This window comes from Harpia harpyja, chromosome 3 (genome assembly GCF_026419915.1).
Source record: "Harpia harpyja isolate bHarHar1 chromosome 3, bHarHar1 primary haplotype, whole genome shotgun sequence".
Classification (NCBI taxonomy): Eukaryota; Metazoa; Chordata; class Aves; order Accipitriformes; family Accipitridae; genus Harpia; species Harpia harpyja.
In genome coordinates this window covers 58,025,103-58,045,926 of record NC_068942.1, presented here as the reverse complement: position 1 = coordinate 58,045,926, position 20,824 = coordinate 58,025,103, and the positions used below count along the sequence as shown (strand labels likewise).

The 20,824-nt window shown below is 56.2% G+C and overlaps 1 protein-coding gene across 3 annotated transcripts in view; it reads right to left on the bottom strand.

Moving 5' to 3' along the window:
• The window catches only part of TMEM63C (transmembrane protein 63C), a 35,421-nt gene that overhangs the window by 5,730 nt on the left and 8,867 nt on the right, over positions 1–20,824 (bottom strand). For 2 of the 3 annotated variants that reach the window (XM_052782815.1, XM_052782814.1), the window contains exons 2-15: positions 8,364–8,478; positions 7,870–8,090; positions 7,389–7,468; positions 6,183–6,270; positions 3,930–3,967; positions 3,365–3,507; positions 3,006–3,057; positions 2,464–2,572; positions 1,950–2,023; positions 1,765–1,845; positions 1,517–1,637; positions 1,265–1,398; positions 956–1,078; positions 280–433 (exon numbers count right to left, since the gene is read on the bottom strand). In XM_052782815.1, the coding sequence (XP_052638775.1) occupies positions 280–433; positions 956–1,078; positions 1,265–1,398; positions 1,517–1,637; positions 1,765–1,845; positions 1,950–2,023; positions 2,464–2,572; positions 3,006–3,057; positions 3,365–3,507; positions 3,930–3,967; positions 6,183–6,270; positions 7,389–7,468; positions 7,870–8,067 (1,395 nt within the window). In that variant the 5' untranslated portion in view covers positions 8,068–8,090; positions 8,364–8,478. Of the gene's footprint in view, positions 1–279; positions 434–955; positions 1,079–1,264; positions 1,399–1,516; positions 1,638–1,764; positions 1,846–1,949; positions 2,024–2,463; positions 2,573–3,005; positions 3,058–3,364; positions 3,508–3,929; positions 3,968–6,182; positions 6,271–7,388; positions 7,469–7,869; positions 8,091–8,363; positions 8,479–12,730; positions 12,755–20,824 lie in introns of those variants that run through there. The other variant, XM_052782816.1, reaches the window with a different exon arrangement.

The following is a 20,824-nucleotide window of genomic DNA, read 5'->3' as shown; positions in this document are numbered from 1 at the left end:
ACCCCTCTCCTCTTGCATGGACACCAACCTGCCCTCCCCCATGGACACCAGCACCAAAGCTCAGGTTTGCACAGGTGCCCCAGGGCTCTGCCACTGGAAACAACAAGAAGGGGATGGATGGCAAGCAGGGGCATGACCAATCCTTGTCTTTCATCAACACCCATCCCAGTGATGGCTTGTCTTCTTGGCCTAGTGTAGAGCCAGTGCCCTCCCCCTGTCATGGACAAACCTGGAAATGGAGACCCTTTGGGAAAGCTGGCACAGGGCCCCAGTGACTACCTTGAGGCTCTCCACAGGGTGTGTCACGTTGAACATGTCCATAGTGTTGACAATGATGGCTGGTGTGGTGAGGAAGAAGAGAAGGACGAAGAGGCAGATATTAAGGAGGATGAATCGCACCCACCAGGATGTGCCACGGACCGATAAATTCTCCCTGTGAGAGGAAAGCACGACTCGGACATGGTGTGGAGGAAAAGCCATGTGTCCGGGGCCTCCCAGCCTGGCTCCCCGAAGCTCTGCCTCCCATACCCGCACCAACCATCCTGGCAGCCATTGCTCTGAGCCCACCCTCGCCCCCTCCCCGCACTGCTGCGCTGACACCTGCAGAGCCCCCAGGACCAGAGAATGGCCACACGGGGGTCTGTACCACCAGGAGGCTTTGGAGTCAGGCTGGAGAAACAGGAGCCTGGCCATCACCCCAAACCTCACCTGGCCGAGCCCGGCCACCCGTGAGGTGATCAGCCCAGTCACCCCTGCTGACTTCTGCTACAGCCACAGGAGGGATTGTCAGCCCTTGCCACCCTGGGAAAACACCCTATAGATACGGCCACAGGTTCCCTACAGATACATGGGCTCCCTATAGCAATGGGCATGGGCTCCCTATAGGTAGGGGCACAGGTTCCCCCCGGCTGCTCGCCCCGCTTCCTCCCTCCCTCCCTCCCACCACGGGTTTCACCAGATGATATCGCTGGGTGCAGGGGCATAGCGAACGCCCCAGTGGTGTGACTTGACCACGGTGGTGACAGAGGACTGCTGGGGGTGCTTGCGGCAGTGGATGTGGCTGTAGTCCTTCAAAATCCTGTGGGAGGAGGGAGCCAGGGGTCAGGTCTAGACCAAGGGCTCAGGACCACCCCCACACTTCTTGTGAGACCCCTCCCACAGCCCAACAGAACAGCCATCTCTGCAGATGGCAGAGGCACAGAGACGACAGACCCATCGCCTGGCTGGAGGACATCCCCGTGCCCGTTGCATGAAGGGCACTCACACAGCCGTCATCCGCTCGTCCTGGAAGGTGACAAAGGCCATGTCAAGCCGCTTGAGTGTGATGCGGTTGCGCTCAGCATTGAACTCATCCGTGAGCTTCTCCTCCAGCTCCCCGTAGTACTGCTCGGCGTCCACCTGCAGGAGCAGCCGGGGCTCTGCTGCGCTCGGCGGGCTGAGGCACAGGCAAGCTGCCATGCTCTGCCTTGCCCGCGGTGGGGATGTGCTGCCTGCAGCCCTGCCTGCACCCTCCTACCTGCTCAAAGCCACAGAAGCGGCAGCAGAAGATACGGGCACAGGGGTGGGTTTTGATCATGATCTTCCCCTCTTTCTGCGCCTTGGTGGTGAAGTAAAGCCGCCCCTTCATTGCCTTGCGCCTGCCGGGAAGCCAATAGGTGCGAGGGTCATTCGGGCAGCGGCAGACAGACAGACTGGGTCCCTCGACACAGTGGGCAGGAGCAGTACACCCACCCACAGAGGCAACGGGGACCTGCACACACTCACCTCTCCGCATCCAGCTTCATCAGCTTGCGCACATCAAAGCAGAACTGGACATTGGTGACGGTGCAGCTGGGATAAGCCTCGCTGTGGGCACAGGGACACGGTGGCACCAGGAGCTGGGGGACGGGGACAGCCCCTGCCACCTGCCTGCCAGCTGCCCAGCGAGGCTGCGGCGCACCACTACTCACTGGAAATGCTTGATGATAAGGGAAGGGTCTGTGATCTCTTTGGGGATGTGGGTAACCATCAGTGTCCGGGCGACCTGGGGGAGGAGAAGGGGCAGAGTGGGGTGGGTGGGCAGGGGATCTGTGGGACGTCTTGCTGCCACCCTGCTCGCCCAGCCGCTGGGAAGGCAGAAGCAAGTCAGGGCACTGACTGCCACCCCGGAGGCTGGTCAGCACAGACCTCCTCAATGCCCACTCCCAGACCCCAGGGGCATAGCCGGACACTGCCACCTCCCAGACAGATGGACACAACAGAGCTTCAGTCTCAAGAGACAAGGCAGCAGGAGAGAGAGGTATGCCTCCAGGCTGCCAGGTTTTCTCCAGAAGCTGAAGAAAGCCAGCCATATCTTTCCCTGCCTGCCCTGTCCCAGGCTGTTTCTAAAGCTCTCCCTACCTACTGGGACCATCCTTTCCACAAAGCACAAAGTTGTCCATTAGCACTGAACAAGGCAGGCTTGGAGGAGGAGTGGTTGCTCACCTTCTCATTCTCTCGGTATTCCAGGTGGACGGAGTGGTGAGCCATGCAGAGGATGGTGAGGATGAAATAGATGAGGGCGAAGATGCTGTGCAGCCACAGCAGACGGTCCCTGGAGGAGGGGAAGAGGGGATGAGTGAGCGCTGCTGTGGGTGCGTGGCATGCAGACCAGCCTGGTGCTCAGTATCTCATCCGTGGCCACCCCCACCGCCCAGCGGGACCTCCCTGAGCCAGCTGCCAGACCCCCACCCCAGGGACAAGAGGGGCAGCATCCAGGGTGGTGGCTGAAATGATACTACAGAAATGAGGCCGCCCAGCCCCCCGAGAGCACTTCTGCCAGCAGTGGGGTGCAGCGAGCAGTGCCAGGCACCACCACTGTGCTCGCGTGTGGTGCAGACAGACACGGGAGCTACCACCAGCAGCGTGCTCCTCACATGCACCTGTCCCTGGCATGGGGCTGTGTTAGGCACCATGTCTGGGTGCTCCCAGCAGTGCCCACCACAGCAGCAGCACCCACAGCCCCCCAGGATGCGGGAGCCACGTACTGCGTCGGGATGTTGGCGATGGTTGTCCGGCCGAAGTGGGTGGGATTGTGTCCTGCAGGGGAAGAGGAGAAGCAGGAGGTTAAGGGCACCTCGGGCACGTCCATGTTTGCAGCATTAGTGGCTCCGGTCTTTGCTCCCTCCTTTTCCATCTCCCAGGTGCCCACCAAGCCCCCGCTGCCCTGAAGCTCCCCGCCTCTTTTGTTCCTCTGTCCCACAGCTGATGGTGGGTTCCTGTTCACGTGGGGCGTCCTGACAGAGGGCTGCTTCTGCCCTCTGTCCCAGTGGCAGGGTACTCACCCCGAGGCTGGGGAAGCATGCACCACACTCCTGAGCCATCCCATGACTGAGGAAGCACCTACCCAGGAGGTCCCCTGAGAAGTTGACAGGCAGGATGACAGCCACGGAGAGCACGCAGACCAGCATCAGCAGGACCAGGAGGTGCCGCTGGAAGGAGAGGTAGGTGGTGGCATCGATCCCACACTTGCTCTGAATCTCCTCGTCCCTGGGGGAGAGACGGGAGGAGGTGAGCGCTGGTGGTGCCGTCCCACCACCTCCCACCCTGGGGACACTGGCTGCTCCGGCCTCACACAACCCACACCAACTCATGGCATCCTGCCTGTGGCACGTGGGATTTGGGCACAGAGGGAATGAGGGACACAAGCAGCTCTCAGGCTGCCATCCCATTACAGGGCCGGCTCCTACCAGAAGAGGTTGAAACCCTTTTCTCTGGGACAAGATCCAGGGGCCAGGAGGAAACGCAGAGGTGAGCTCTCTGCTCTCTCTCTGAGGGGGGATGTTTTAAGAGGGCTCTCCTCTGCTGCTGGTCCCAGCAGCTCTGGGTGATGGGCCACCACCTGTGGCCACCGGCTCCCCAGGGGTGGGCAGTGGTGGGGCATGGCCATGATGCCGAGGACACACACTTACTTCATCTGGTAGATGGAAATGAGCCAGGAGCAGAATCCCTGGAAGGGAAGAGAGTCAGGATGAGCCAGGGGCAACCACCCCCACCTCCCTGGTGAGGAGCCGGGGCACGACATGCGCTGGGGACACATGTGGAGGCGGTGCGGTGCCTGGGGCCGGGGGGCTGAGCAAATGGAGGCAGTGCCCAAGGCAGCCCGGCGATGCTCAGCCCAGTGGCTTGTCCACAGCGGTGGCAAAGGCAGCTGCCTCGGGAGGAGTGGGAAACACGGGGCTTCTCTGTAACACAGGCTCCTGGCTTCCAGCAGCTCCCCACTCTGCCCCTTCCCTGACAGTCCCTAACATGCAATGTGCTTTTTTGACCACTAACGAGCGCTGAGCTGGCACTGCTGTAGGGTAAGCGCTTGTGTAATAGCTCGTTCCCTGTCACTGCATATGCAGTATTAGGGTTTTTCTGCCCTACGCATTATTTTTCATTTTACCGACACCAGAGTTCATGCAAGTTGAAGGTCCCTCTGCAGTCCTCCCGGCCATGGTTGCACCGAATAACACTCAGCTATCCGGCCCCTCCTCTTCACCCCTTTCCGGAGGGTTTATGCTGACCTAGGATGGGAGGGACCCCAGGCAGCCCCCTGTGGTACTCCCTTACCCTCCTCCGTGAGAGCTGGCAGCTTCCTCCTCCTCTACATCACCCGGCTTTACCCATGCTAGGACCTTCCCTCCTATGCCACAGCTCAGCTTCATCTGACTACCGCAGCAGGCGGCTTTGGAGGCGCAGACATCCCTGCACCCCTGCAACAGCTCCATGGAGGCTGGACACCCCCTTAGCACAGCTGGGCTGATTCCTCTCCTATGCCCCGTGGTGGGGCTCTGCTCTGGAGAACCATGTCTAGAAGGTTGTCCATGCAGACCCCAAGCTCCCTGGGCTGTAATTTCTTGGGTTTTCCAGAAACCCTTTGGAAAAAACAGCATTTATCAGCTGATTTCCAACTCTCTAGGATCCCCATGTGCAGGAGAGAGGTTGCACACTGCAGTCAATAGCTTGGCTATTCGTCTCAGGGTGTGAGAAATCCTGTGCCTGCTCCTGGGAATTTGTGATAATAATGGGAATTTGTCAGGCTGCTTTTATTGCAAACTCATCCTCCAACCCCGCTGCTGGAGGGATGCTCTGGTGCTTCCCCACAGAGAAGGGCTCCTGGGCAGGAATTTGGTCAAGCTCCTCCTCACTGGATACAGGCACCAAAACTTTATTTAGCTCTCCTGCCACATTCTCGCCTTCTCCAGCAAGTGTTCTCTATCTTCAACATCTATCAGTCCTACAAACCCTCTGGCAGGTTTCCCGCTCCTGATGTGTGAAGAAAAATCCAGTACTTGCTTTTATGCTCACTACAAATTTCTCCTTAAAAGCACTCTTCTCCCCACCTAGTGTATTTTACATCTAACCTGGCAGAGTTTAGATTTTCCTGATTTGGGAACAGCTTGACTTTTAAAAGGATGTCTTCTTACTTCTAATAATCTCCCTTAATCTGCTCTTTAGCCATGCTGGCTTTCCCTGCGGTCTTTCTCACTTATTTTTTGATGAGCAATATACGTTTGCCCAGAGCATCCGCTATTGAGCCTTTAAACAGGCCTCCTGCCACCCGCAAGGATTTTGATTCTTTACCTTTCCTGCCTAGTTTTTTTTTAATAAGTCATGTCATTTTTTCATAGTCACACCAGGGACTGATTTTTGAGCTTTTGCTGCCAAAACCCAGAAAGAGATAGCAAAACATGTCCATCTGTGTTTGTTTCCAGCAAAGCCTACTTTGTGCCTGGTGTGGTAGAGAGAAACAAAAGATGACTTTAAAACCCCCGCAACCCACCATGCCAGCAGAGGTGGAGGTGCAATCCAGGGGACTCTGTCCTGACAGGACCAGAAAGGTCCCTGCAGGTGTGCAGCGAGGCTCTGGCCATGTATCCGACTAGGTCCCCGCAGCTGGCAGGGAAGGCCATGCAGCTGGGAGGTGCTCACCCTGGCAGAAGCATCCCCTCCAAGCTGCTGCTCAAGGTAGATGCCTCAGAACAAGCCAGGACAAAGAAATCCTCCAGCTTTCCCAGGAACATCCAGCTGCTAAAGGGTGTTAAGCAGGAAACGCTGCACTGGGGGGGGGTTAATTTCTCCCATTTAACTTCTGACCTGGGCTTCTGGTGAAGAGCAGGGCGGGCTGGGCCAGGACAAGCCCAGCCTGAGCTCCCGCTGCCACAGCCACCAGCACTCACCACGTCCTTGTTGTCGGCATCCAGGGGGCTGCTCTCCGATGGGGACTTCTCCTTCTCGCTCTGCTCTCCATAGAAAAGCGACGTCAAACTTTGCAGTGAGGGGTGGAGCGGAGGGGTGAGGCAGGAAAGAAGCAGCAGATGGGAGAGTATGAGCATCCTCGGAGAAGCTTCTCCTAGGAGAGCAGTCTGGAAAATACCTCCCCTCTCCCCGCACCCTGCACTGGGGCTGGACCAGTGACTACTGCTGGGCTCAGGGCAGGGGCTGCATCTTGCTGCCTCCACACCAACAAGTCCCCGCAGCTTCTCTGTGGCCCTGGCCCACATTGCGGTGGCTCATGGCGAATTGGCCTTAGCTCCAGGACAAGGGACTGCTGAAACAGATTTTTTTCTATTCCACTGGTGTCAGCCCTCTCAAATGGTATTGCAGTAAAAAGGAATGTAATCAGAGCTTGCATTTTAAGTCTTGATTGCCTCTTTGATCTCCCTGGTGAAGGGAAACATCGCCTGTCCATTGCCAGACTCAGCTCCAGAGCCCGAGGCCAAGATGAGCTGGAGACGGGAGAAGGCAGGAGAGAGCCTTTTACAGAGTTTGCTCCTGCGGGCTGCCTAGCCTTGCAGAGACCCCTCCTGTGTGCACCCACTTGCACAAAGAGAGATGCTTTGCTGTCCTGGGCACGCCATGCTCTGGCAGGCAGGCAGCTGTGGGCAGCACAGCCCGCCTGGAAATCTGGTCTGGGCTCTACTTTCACCAGGACACTGGTATTTTTTGTGGGATTCTGCACCTAGCCCAAAAGATGGGCCAGGCAAGCCACCTTGGTGACATGAGGAACAGTTATTGCTGTGTGCCTCCCTCCTCCTACTCATTCCGAGAGAGTGGCAGGGGGAGGGGCAGAGGCTCAGTCCCCACTTGAAAGCAGCTCTTGGGCCTCTGTCCTTCCCAGGACAGTGCTCTCCCTGGCACCGAGAGCACCATCACCAGATGGTGCCTGCAAGAGGAAATCAAAGCTGGCCTGGCCTTTCCCTCTCCCTGCAGCAGATGGTGCCTGTGCCTCCATGGGCAAGGGCAGCCAGGCCATTCCCAGCGGGAAGGAGGGACAAGAAAACCTGCTGAGCTTCTCCGTGGGGCACTCTGCAGTGCCGGCCCTCCTGCCAGCCCTCTTGGAGAGGCTAGAGTCATCATCCGCGGTGGCCTCGCATCCTCCTCACCTATCATTGTCCATCAGCAGTGCCAGGCGCCCATAGTCCCAAGCTGCTTTCCGAAGGCAGGAGAAGACCAAGAGGAGAAGCTGGAAGAAGAGGGAAGAGGAGAGGTGAAGGGTTTGCCACAGGGTCTTGCCCTGTGGGGTCTCCTCACATGCCTCCTTTCTGTTTTCTCACTCGTGAGCCCAAGCTCGTGCAAAACTCTTGCCTCAAGCCAAACTGCTCCCACTCTGTGATCTCGCCACTGCTGCCCAAGTGCCACCTGCTGCCCACCATCGTGTGGGCAAAGCTCGTGGTCCCCTGCACTCACCCTCGTTCCTCCAAATTAGCCAGGTGCACCAGCGCGCAAGCTGCACTCATGTGTGGCTGTCAGCACACCCGTAACACACGCACCCACCCCCCGTCCCGCCACACTCACAGCCGGTCTCTGACAGCACAGCCGGGGGCTGCGGTGCCCGTAGGCATGGCACCCTCCTGGCCCGCTCACCAGCCAGAGGATGAAGTTGATGGCGAGCACGGTGGGCACGCCACCGAACGGCAGCCCTTCCAGGACGGTGCTGCGGGAGCGGGCGCTGAAGCATTGCTCCTCTGTGCTGTTCACCAGGGCGTCCAGGAAGCTGAGCATGTCCAGAGAGGTGGGGCCGGCACCGTCAGGTGCTGGCTCCACCGAGTACACGCTCTCCATTGGTGCCGTCGTGGGGCCTCAGCCTGCGACACAAGGGCAGGGGTAAGGATGGAGAAGCCTTTGCCTGAAAAGGGGCCGTGGCTCTTTCAGGTCCTCCAGCGAGGTCCAAGGAGCTCACTAAGCACACGGAGGGGAGAGGACTGACTGGTGACTTTGGAGTTTCCCCAGTCCCAGTCTCTCCCAGGCAGGGGCTGTGGGACACAGGGTGGGGGGTGTTGCTGAAGAGATCTCGTAGCTACCTCATACCCCTTCCCCACCCCATTAAACCCCATGCTATTTGGTTGGCTCCATCATACCTGAGACAGGTCTCTCACCAGCTCTGCCCCTCAGTCCTGGAAGCTGGGTTGAGTCATGGCCACCCTGGTGTGGTCAGCAGACAGGAACAAGAGGCCAAAGCATTTGCTTGAATTTCTGAGAGTAAGAGCAATGATGACGTTAACAACTGGGCTGCTGGGGCTACGCTGGCTTCGCTCCCCACAGCCAGATATCTACTGCATGTGGAACATCTCTAAGCCCTCCCTTCCCCAGCATCGTGACCTGTGTGACTCAGGAGTCATGGGACCTCCCTTCTATCTTTCCACCAGAGCAGAATTGCTCCTTACAAGGTATCTTGATGTCTTCAGAAGAATCGGCTTCTCAAAACCCTAAATGCCAGGCTTCCCTCCGCTTCCCCAGGAGCTGATACCGCAGGCTACAGTCCTCACTGGTAGGAAATACTTAAAGGCCATTAATGGCCAAGACTATGGCTTGTTTCCAAAACCTTTCCTACTGCCATGTTTTAGGTAGGAGAGGATCCTCTCCAAACCTGCAGTGCCTGGGACCCCTGGGAACAAGCACCCTACAGCAGCCAGCACGGCTGTTATTCATGGGGATGCCACAGATTTGCGTGCCAAGACAGTGCTGAACGGCTGCCGCGCTCACCAGAAGGACAGGAGGAGAGGGAACCAGCACAGCAAACACTAACAAACACAGGGTGGGGACAACAGGGCCAGAGTCTCTTCTCCTCATGTACCTGCCATGCCTCCGTGCCTTGGAGCTCCCCCAGCACCTTTAGTCAGCTGTTCCTGGTGCCTGGAGAGCTGTGTGGCCTTCAAAGGAGGACAACTATGACCATAGTGAGACCAACCACATCGCCAGGGTGACAGGCACCCTGGGACAGTGGGGTTCTTCAGGGTGCTCTCATGATGGTCCATTAATAGGTTGTTGAGGGGTTTTCAAAATGGCAACCAGGTTGGGTCCCTAACATCTCTTCCGAAAGGCCCCGACTTAGGATGTCTAGTACTTTCTAGGTAGATAAACCTAGAGGGCTGAAGACCCTGCTTAGGGGAAGATTGAGGTTGCCGGTGTGTGTGTGAACAGATAGACAAAGAAGCATTGTCTCTGGACGCCTTGAGCAACGAAATATAAAGTTGGCCGGGTCCAGAGCAAGGGCTTTTATCAGATGACCTCCAAGTGGGCCCTTCCAACTGCAGTTATTCTACGTCCCTGTTCTTGGGGACTTGTGCTCCTGACAAGAACACCTTCTGGCCTGCCTGAAGTTTATAAGGAATTATACGAGTGCCTTGCCTTGCAAACATGCTGAGCACAGTACATCGTAACCAGTATATTGTGGCCAGTGCAAAGGCCATGTGAAACCTCAGCATGCTTATTAACACGCACTCCTGTGAGCTTTGTATTCAAGCCACTGGGCATTCACTCCTCTTCCTCCTTTTTATGTATATTCCAGCCACAACTGGGACCCTCCTGCAGTGCCTGCAGTCACCCAGCGACAGCTGATCGCTGCTGCAGAATGTTCACAGCCTGCATGGGCAGGACAGAGGAAGAGGAGCAGGAGCCATGGTCCAATTAAGTAATGGAGGAAGGTGCAAACAAAGACAGCCAGCACCTCCAGGAACCTGGAGATGCAAAGTGTTTATGGCAGTTTTTCCCATCAAGACCAAACAGGATCAACTCTTCTTCAACACCAAAGGCAACCTGATTGAGAGGTCCTTGGGGAGCACAGAGAGAGCATGGACAAAATACCTTGGCTTAGAAAGGGGATCTTCCTGAGCTCTACATGGATTTGCTTTTGTTGGGAAACATTTACTTCTGCTCTGTCAGTGTGACAGATGGGAGACTACAGTAGCATGTGGTTTTATGTGCACTGCTGTAGCCTCAGCCTCTCTCAGACCGTGCAGCTTCCTGCTTGAGATTAGTCCTGTCCTAAAGCTTCTGAGGAGCCCAGACACCCCCTACCCTGTGGCTGAGCAGACCGGGTAGGATGGGAGTACTGGGACAGGAACTGACAGAGGTTACACATCTGAGACACTGACTCTCTTTGACCTCCTCTTTCAGGGAAAGGAAAGACTGAAGAAGAGGGAGGTTTTCAAACACAAAAGTTGATTAAAAAAAAAAAAGGCTCTGACAGCCTGACAAATGCAATCAGGTGGACACCAGGGATTCCCAAGGGATTTTCAACCCAAGCTCTCAAGAGGGTTGAAGAACTTAAGAACTCTTCTTGGTGCCTGCAGTTTCCAAATTAAACAGAGAGAGATGGTGACTTGCTGTTTTATTTCTGAAGCATAAATTCCAGCCTAAAGAGAAATCTCCACTGGAAGCCAAAGAGTGGCTGGGATGCATGGACCAAGGCTATGAGCCCAGCAGAGCCTGAGGCTCACCCCACTCCAGGGTTAGGCTGGCATCTGGTTACCTGCATAGATGCCTTGAAGGGATGTCAGAAGCCACTGAACTACAGGCATCAAGATCCCCATGACACACAGACCCATGGCAGTCCCCGTGCATATGGTGCAGTGTCACCTGGGGCATGGGCTTCAGTGTCTGCTACAGATCTGTCCATGCTGCCTACAGCATCTTCAGTTCTCCTCAGGTGTCCCTAGCCATATATATATTGATCTAGCCAGCCCGTGGTGTCCGGAGACATCATAGCTCAAGCTGGGACAGCTGACCCTTAGTGTGGCTCCCAAAAGAACTGCCAGGTCACCTAAGATATGCTGATACTGCTCCAAAGGGCATCCCAGTAGACTTCGGGCTGAAGTACCATCCCTGCAGCCAGGTATGAAGTGAGGGATGGGCTGGCAAAGCCTCCCTGTAGTGTCCTCAGTCATGGTCTGCCTCCCAGCCAGGGTTGGGAGTCCTGTACTTTGAGGCCCAGCATGGTCCCATTGGGATAACAACCCCTGAAGAGGAAACTCCAACAAGGGGAGACCCGTAGGAAATGAGTGGGCCACTCTGGCAAGCAGCAGCTGTTTGCCCTGGACCGCCTGCCTCCTGCTTGCCGCCAGGCGGCTGGGGAACCACCTGGGCCACTGGGACCTCTGGTCGGGGTCAGCCCTTTCCTATGGAGATGCTCTCAATCTGTTCTCCCTATGTGCATGTCTCCCTCCCTCCCCTCCTCCTGTAAGCAGCAGAGCCATCGCCATCTGGCATTGTCAGCTGCTAAATAATTCATTGCCTTTTTGTTAACAAGGAGAGTGTGTCTCTGACCGAGGGAGCTGTTGGACCTTCAGCAAACAAACAAGGAGACTCTTAGCAACCTCCAAGTCCCTTCTCCGCCACCACCACTCCAATACCCAGCAGTAAGATCCTGCAGCTTGTTTCTAGGCACCGTCTTCACGCTCGTAGGAGGAACATCCTGCCAGAGGATGGCAGCGTGAGGGGGATTTTCACAGGGATTGGTACGGATTGTCTTTCCCTACCAACTCCTTGTTGCTGTCCCCTTCCCCCAGTAGCAGATATTTTGCTCCTGGTGGCCAAAAGCAATGGGTTTCTCCTGGAGATGGTGCTAGTACCTCCTGCTCCAAGCTCTCCTGCCCACAAGCCTCCCAAATGCAAGCCTTCACCCACCCAGCATTGCTGTTTCAATGCCAGACTCATACTGCACAGAGCAATTTCAGGAGCAGAGGCCACCTGAAGCCACCTGTGCAGCTCTGTCCCCTCTCTCAGGCACCTCCAACTCCGTTGCCCAAAGGGGCCATCACGTCATGCTCAGGTCTGTAACGCAGCCCTTGTGGCATACCACAGCTCCTCTGAAGCTGATCTCAAGCTCATTCTCCTGCCTTTTCTCTGGTCCTTTCACCCTCAGATACCCATGGAAACCCACCTCCAAATACCCAAACCAGTACTTTTCTAGACCGTTTGTTCCAGCTGATCTCACCTTTTATGGTGCTGCTCTTAGAAAAGCTTATGCAAATTATATAGCTGCAGCGTTACCATTAAAATAACCATTGGGAACAACCAGCTAAAAGTAAATCATGTAAATGTTCTAGGAACAGCACATGCAGCAGAAACTGTAAGAGGAGATTTCTGCTCATGTGCACCAGGAACAGCTTGAACTCAGACCTGTAGGACATGTTCAACCTCCCTCCAACTGGAGGAGAAACCTTACTTGGTATACAGAGTGAGAGATCACACAGACACTGTAGGTCAGACTTAAAGTCACTGTTAAAACACCTAAGCTAAATTTTCACACCAGACTATGAGATAATTCAGCATTTTGCAATACTCTGGTGACAGCACTGTGATCGTATCTTAAAGGTCCAAACAAACCCCACAGCATCACCAGACCAGTTCCTGTTCCCCGCTACACCACTGCCATTGTGCTTTTCCCAATCTTTAAGGGCCAGAGGAGGAAGTATTGTTGTGAATAACAGAGCTAGGTGGGTACCTTCACCTCCAGAAGGTGTTGGGAGAGCTTCCCGTTAGCTGTGTATGAGGCAGTGCCTCCAGATGCCAACGACGGACAGGCGTCCCTCGGCGCAGCTGCTGTCCTGGAGAAGTGACAGCAAGTGGCAAGTCAAGAAACACAGGAGTGGATAGGGTTGCGGCTTGGAAAAATGAAGCCATAACATAGAGACAGAAACTGCAATACTTGGTCTACCCAATCTAGGTCTTACTTAGAGGAAAGATGCTAAAATAGGGTCAGAAAACAAGTAGAGCAGTAGAGAAAGGCAATCCTTCTTTCTCCTCTTTGTGACAGCTGTGAATGGACAGTGAACCTATGAGCATTGCCATTGAAAGTGATTTGCTAGATAATTTCTACGAAGCATTTCCAGTGTGTAAGGTTTGCCTTGAATATTCAGTGCCCTGTTTGTTTTGTTGATACACCAGCATATGCTTCTCCTCTCCAGTTGGGTGGGCACTAATCCAGAGAATCAGATTTCCAATTAAAAATAAGGCATGTCTTTTATGCGAATGCAATTTTTCAAAATTTATCTTTCCCTTGAAGCACCCTGCCAGCAAACTCATTTACTAGGGGATTCACAGACAGCTGGAGTAGCAAAACACCAAAACAAAGTCTTGGGAGTGCTCAGATGACTAAGCGGGCCTTCTCAGTATGCCTGCGCTCACCCAGCCTCAGCGTCCTGCTCTGGCAGGGAAGGGATTACTCATTTCGGCTGGCAGGTGGGCAGCTAGGGCACAGGGCTGCTGATGGAGCTGCCTGTGGCCATGCGAAGCCAGCAGAAAAGCCAGGCTGAGCAGCCAGACCGTGTCTCCTAGAAAGCAAGCATCCCAGCTACCTGACTGCCTCCGCATCCTTCTTCCTTCACAAGATGTGGCCAGGCTGCGTGAGGGGAAAACGACGACCACTGTAATGGGAAGATCAGGTTCGTGCTCTGGTGTGTCCAGGACTGGGCAGGGAGGAGAACCTTCAGTGTCCCACCTCGTGGGACTGCAGTGACTGACCTTGTGGGACTGCAGTGACGGGGAGGCCAGGAAACCCAAGTCACTGCCACTGACTCAGCACGACTAACAAATGACCTTGGGCTGGGAAAAGGCTCATCAACACCCTGTGCTGAGCTCAGCACACACACCGTCAGAGGCAGTTTTGGCACCAAAGGCCATGGTGACCTCTCTGTCCCTGTAGCTCGGTGCACGGAAGAACAGGCACACCACAGGCCATATCCATTCCTGAGGGGGACCAGCACAGAGGGGATGGGACCACAGACACGGCCCTCCAAAACCCTGTGGGGGTCTAAGGCATTTCTCCCTGGCTCTCCCTTCACCCTTCCCTCTTAGAGTCATGGCCTGCAGGTCCAAAAAGCAAAGAGAGAGTCAGGATGCTGGTGGCCTGTGGGGCAAGCGGGTGTGGGGCAGCAGCATCCCTGGACAAGGCTCTTTGCACCACCTTCAGCATCTTCAGGGCAGGAGCCTGCACAGAAGACCAACCCCACCGTGACACTGCCTACCTCCCCGGGGCTGTGACCCACAGAGAGTGGAGCCAGATCCCGCTGGGGAGCCAAGGCGCTGGATGAGATTGGTAGCACCAAGACTGACACTGGTGTGAATGCTGTGCCCACACCCTGCTAAGGCCACAGCACAGACAACCCACCAGCAGAAGACCCCGTCCCATCACAAGTAGGACAGCAGCTCCCTCACATGGGAAATACACCAGCCTGTCCCGTTAGCCTGCCAGAAACCAGATGCATCTTCCAAACAAGGAGAACCACATAACGGGTGGCAACCTGGCCGGTGGGCTATGGAGGCTGAGATCAGTAAGGTTTGGAGGCAAAGGATCACTCTGCAGCAACTGATGACTCCTAAAAGGTATAAAACACCTGCTCAAAGACTAGCTTTGTCATTGCCAATGAAGATATGATTAGCCAGGGAGGTCAGGAGGACTTGGCAGCTGGTGTCCCTTGTCCTCATATCACCCACAAATGACCACAGGTGCTGGGGTGGTCATGAGGATGGTGGGTATGCATGTGGGAGTGAGTGGGATCAATGAGAAAATGACTGTGAGCGCATGGCTGAGTAAAATAAACCTGCTTAAAGATGGTGGAAATAAACATAACCTTCTCCACCCATAAGCTCTAGCACTGCTCTCCCATGGAGGGGCATGAATGCCCTCCAGGCTCACTGCCAGCCAGGGCAGGATGATGGGGGGGACCGGTTGGCCCATGAGCCCACCCAGGCCCTGGGGATGCAAACCCCCACAGCCAGCCCCTTCCCCTCAGCGGTCAGCCTGCCTTCGGCACCGCTGCTCCCGTCCCCAATGTTTCATGTGTCCTCCCAGCCCTCTGGGAACTTCCCACAGAAAGGGATGGTGGGGACGCACAGGAACCCACTGTGAGGGACCACATGGGCAGCAGGATGAGGGAAGAGGCGTCTGTTCCTGGGACAGAAAATGTGTGTCCTCCTCCCCACTCTCCTCTCCTCACCCAGCACTCCCAACCTGCCCTGCCAACACTGACCATCTAAACAACATAACCCACCAGGAAGGTGAGACTGTGACCCCATTTTGAGGAGCCAAGCAAGTTTTTCTGCTCTCAGGAGTGGCAGGTTGCCACCACCTTTGGGAAACCTTGTGCAGGGTCATGCTGCCCCAGGGACTCAACTGAAACCAATACTGCATTTGAGAGCAAAACCCTCCCCTGCCACGTCCCCCTGCAGTGGCTGCCACATCGCTCCCAGCTCCTTGCCCTCCCCTCCTTCCCCAGCACTGCCGTGCAGACCCGGGGTGGCCACATTTTGGCATTGGGACAGACTAAGATCCATGTATGAGGTTTTTGAATGAGAAGGCGTACCAGCCCCCAGCCTCCAGCGGGGCTCTCTGCAGGACGACGTTTGTGGCCTTCCTCTGCAGTAGAGCAGCCACCTGCACAAGGCCCTTCTCCTGGAGGGATGCTGTGGAACAAGCAGGGCAGCACTGATTCACTGCAAAGCTCCTCAGCATGAGAATAAAGCCAAACCTCGGGCAACCGAGAGCAAACGGTGCTTACAGCGAGCTCTACAGCCAGGGAGGTTTGTTTGGGTCGGCGCGTGGGAGACACTGTGCACAGAGCAGCTCTTCTCCAGCGCATCCGCCACTCATGTGCGAGCCAGCGGCTGCTAGAGCCAGCGCACAGCAATTGGGAAGGAAGAACCGGAGCAGAGTTTATTCGTTCCACCTCCAGCCCTTTTTGCCACATTTGACTAAGCTGCCACTGCAGGCTGGCTCTAACCTATGTTTGGTTTGTATTTCAATAACCCCCTGTGCACACAGCGTGCTTAGCTCCTCACACCGCACTTTGTGTGTGCAAAGCACCGAGCAAATGTGAGCTAATTGGGCTGCAAGCTCCCAATGGCAGGGGTCCATCGCTCATTCTGCATCATGCACCCTTGCTTTCTGATAACGCTTAAATCAATGCTCCTCAGCACAAAGGATTACCCGGGCCAGGCCCAGCCCAAGCACAGGGCAGGGAGCTGCCTGGCTGCTAGTGGGCAATGACAGAGAGCAGAGAGCCAGGAAAGGTGGCTTATAATAAAGGTGGGGACAGACTTTTTAACAGGGCCTGTAGTGACAGGATAAGGGGTAATGGTTTTAAACTAAAAGAGGGTAGATTCAGACTAGATACAAGGAAGAAGTTTTTTTATGATGAAGGTGGTGAAACATGGGAACAAGTGGCCCAGAGAGGTGGTAGATGCCCCATCCCTGGAAACATTCAAGGTCAGGTTGGATGGGGCTCTGAGCAGCCTGATCTAATTGAAGATGTCCCTGCTTATTGCAGGGGGGTTGGATCAGGTGACCTTTAAAGGTCCCCTCCTTCAGCATCTTCAGGGCAGGAGCCTGCACAGAAGACCCAAACTTTTCTATGATTCTGTGAAAAAGCCAGGCTGACTGCAGGGGACAAAGACCTAGGTGGCTCACAAGTGGGAAAGAGGCAGGGAGTCACCCCAGGGTTCTCAGTTAACATATATGCCTGGACACACACGCCTGGACACACACATGCATTCAGGAAAACAGTATTTCAGGAAAACAGTAAAGAGACCCCCTCCTCTAAAGAGGAGGTCCCTGCTAGGAGCTGGGATGCTGAATGCTGTTCACAGTCCCCAGAGCAACCCCCACGCTTGCAATTAATTAACAAAGATACGTGCAGATGGGGACAACTCCTAGCCCCTGCTGCCTGCGTGACTGAGGGCCACCACAGCAGCTGGCCCTAAGGAAGGGCTTGGGCTTCCCCGCAAAGGGTACCCCTGGGTTGCTTATCGCCTGCCAGCTCCAGGACCACAGCATGCTGTGCCCACGCACAGCCAGCCCGGCAGCAGCAGCTCCCATTTGGCATCGAAGGCCAAGGCAGGCACCTCTCAGCAAGGCTGCGACAGCAGTGGGACGTCAGACATTTACAGGCAGATTGCTTCTTCCTCAACTCAGGTAACCATGCTCAAACTGAGGAGGATTTTAAGGCCTCTGTGAAGGAAAGTGCCACCTCTGCTGGGAAAAACACTCTCTTGTGGAAACCTATATGGAAACCAGGAACAGCTGTGCCACGGTCGGGAGCCAGCCCAAAGCTGTCCCTGCGGGTCACGGGCATCTTTCACAGTGCCACAAGGTGCCAGGAGCATTGTGGTCCCTGGAGGTAGGGGAAAAGGCAGTTCTTTCCTCCCCAAGTCCCTTCCGCTGTTTGGGGAGCAGGGAGCTGTGGGAGGTGGAGATGAGAGTGAGAGATTTATCTGCTGCCTTTTATAAAGCCACCTGCTGCAGAGAGACTCAGCCATGGGAGCAGCCAGCACAGCTACACCATCACCAGTGAATGGAGGGAACCTCACCCCAGGGCAGACGGAGAAGAAGACTGGCAAGGAGAGGACTTGGGCTGTGCATGAGGGGGACGCAGACTGGGAAGCCCAATACCACACTGCTTGGACCGGGCAGCTCCGGTGGCTTTGCACCCCAGTGTCCTCCCCAGCCAGGATGGCATGGTGCGCTTGGGAATGGCAGGGACCTCACCGCTGAGCTGGTGGAGAAAGCAGACGCATTTCAAGTCCCCTGCGTGGTTGCTCTCAGCTGCTGAGCTCCAGCCAGCCCTCCTCGCAGCTGATGCCCGCAAGCCTGCTGTGCAATGGGGGATGAGTGCGGGCACATGGTAGGCTAGCAGGGGTCTGGCACCCATGCTGCTGGGCCCAGCTCTGCTCTACTCCAGCCTGCTGCTGCCTGATACGGACCCGGGGGCACCCTGCCACTGAGCACCCTCATTCCACAGCCTCCCAGGGGCCAGTATAAGTTGGGCAGCATCATGCTTATCCCATTGATCCCCTTCTCCTTGGGCCACCTGTGCAGCTCCCTCCACACTGCTCTGGGGGAGGCCTTGGCACCGGGCTGCTGCCAGCCTCCCCCTCTTCGCTCCTCCCCAGCTTCGAGCAGCCACGTCCCCCACAGCTGATTCTGCAGCAAGAGCAAAGAAACACTCCTGCCCTGCCCAGCTCCCCTCTCTGCAAGCACAAAAGCTTCTTCTTGAGAGCAGTGGGTTACAACACTAGATATATATACACACGCACACACGTAAAATACAATTTTAGAGCATCAGCAGAGCTAGAACATTTCTATCGCCTGTGCTCAGTGCCAGGAGCAGAGCGAGGTTTGGGCTACAGCAGGAGCCCACAAGCACACCATTTGCCAATCCTGGCCTCGACAAGGCTTTCCTCCCACCTCTGCCCAGCTTCCGAGCAGATTTGGGTAACACCAGACAACCGTCATGAATCACACCGCCCTGGGAGCATGGGAGCTGGCAGCTCAGCAAAGGCTCCTGCACCAGCGGGTTGCACAAGCGAGGATGGCCCTGACAGCCGCTGTGCTAGCCACGTCCAGCCATGCCGGAGGGATTAGCTCTCAGCATACCAGTTTGAGTCAATAGCGCATCAAAGGGAAGGGGAAGCCTTTGATGGTGAACACAGGGGCCTGCAACAGGAGGACAAAGAGAGAAGGTGCTCCCAAAGGCGTGACTCGGCCACCTCCATCCCCTGGAGACGTATCCATAGGGGACCCTCCAAATCGCCACCTATCCCCCAGCGTGCAAGCAAATTTGGTCCTTGAAAAGGAGGAGGGAAGAGACTGAACCCTTCTCACGGTCTCAACACCAGATTGCACTGCCTTTGCCTGGGCCGTGGGCCAACCGCCTGCCCTCCCACCAAATCCTGCCCCCGTGCAGGGCCAGCCCACTCTGCTTTTCGCTGGGGCAGCGGAGGGAGCACACAGTCGGTCTCCATCGCTTGCTGGGGCACATATCCAGCCGCCTCTGCAGCCCACGCAGCCTTTGGGGGAGATCAGAGGAAAGCTGCTGCTGCTGCGGCCAGGAAGGGAGACAGCTCTCCCAGGTGCACGTGGAGCTGCAGACACGCGGCTCTGCAAAGCACCGACTGTTCCAGCCTCCTCCCGGCACAACGGGCGCTCACGCACGCTGACAAGACAGCTCATCCCCATCGCTCCCATTGCCTCCAGGGAATTCCCCTTGCCCAGGAGACCTGAGCACAGCCTCAGCCATGTACCTGCTGCAGGGCAGAGCAGAGCCAAGCAGAGCAGAGCAGACAGCCCATCACACCCACCAGCCTGCTCTTGTCTCCTCCCTGGAGGGGACCTGGGGAGTCAAATGGCCCTGAAGCATCAGAGATAAGAGAGAAATCACGGGGCTGTTGGGACGAGCACATCAGTGCATCCAAGCCAGCAGGAGCGGGGACAAGATGCATGACAAGGACTGGGGTTCAGGATCCCCCCCTGACACACACCTACCGCAGGTGGGTGGCCCAGCACACGGGGGTGAGCAGGGCACAGACAGCACTCAGCCTCTGCTGTGCCAGTGCCGCAGGCTGGCACTGCCCGCACCCACCGCGCTGCCTTCCTACCCAGCTCTGGCTGTGCCCACAGGTCAGCACCTGCCCACAGCCAGCGCAAAGGGCATCGGGAGTGATGGATGTGATGGAAGAAAACACAAGAAATGGTTTCTTTCCCTTCAGGCAGACAAGGAAGTGTCACATCTGGACATGTACAGCAGCCAGGCTGGGAAAGGGACAAGGCATGGGGATCAGAGAAGCCGTGGGACGGTAGGCGCAGCATCGCCCAGAGGACGTGGTGAGACAGATGGCAGATTTGGCAGCAGGGTGGTCATGGAGTGACCCACAAGCTCCTCCTGCTGCAAGAGCAGGCAACACAACACTGCGTAGGGGCTGTCGGCCCTGCCTGGTAGGTTTGCGGGGGGTCACATCCTTTCAAACACACCACATCCAATAGCCAGCATCAGAGATGCTCCGTGGGCAAGTCAGCCTTGGAAAAAGGCTATCTGGGATCAGGGGGAAAAATGGGAAAAAAGACCAGGATGGCAAGTTTTAGGGGCAGGGAGGCAGAGATATTGTCCCTGGTTTCTCTGCACAAGCCTGCCTTTCCTGCACACAGGGCCACACAGCCAGGCTGGAGCTCGGGGAAGGGCTGGCAGCCCCTGCACCCCTCTGCCCACCCTGCCAGCCATGCAGGGTGCCCAGGCAGCCACCCCCTGCCCTCCACAGCATCACCGCTCTCGTGGAAGAGAAAAGGAAAGGAAATTAAACATGAGATGCTGCAGCAGATGGCTGCAAAAGGAGCCTCCCCAGGCCTGTGCCCCCTTGTCGTTCCATGGTGCTTTGGGCACAGCAGCATCAGCACCAGGAATAGAGCCAGCGTAAGAGATCTGGGGGCCCAGGCAGGGAGCAGTGTCCCAGCAACAGCCACTGCAAGCCTCTCCACAGCCCAGTAACTATTGAGGCCCTGCCACAATTAGCAGGAATCAGACAAGCTCTGTGTCCGTTTTGGGAGAGATGCTCGGGGATGCAGCATTGATATGGAGTGGTTTTCACAGTGGCTGGCTGTCCTGGCCCAGCCCCAGCCCAGGTCCCTGCCTTCCGCCTGGTTTTGGATATGCTGTTCTCCCTGCCTGCATCCCCACCCAGCACATCCCAAACCTGCCACCGTGAACGCTGCTCTTGCCTGGCTGGGCTGGCCCTGCAGCGAGCGCCCTGAGATCCAGTACTCGGCCTC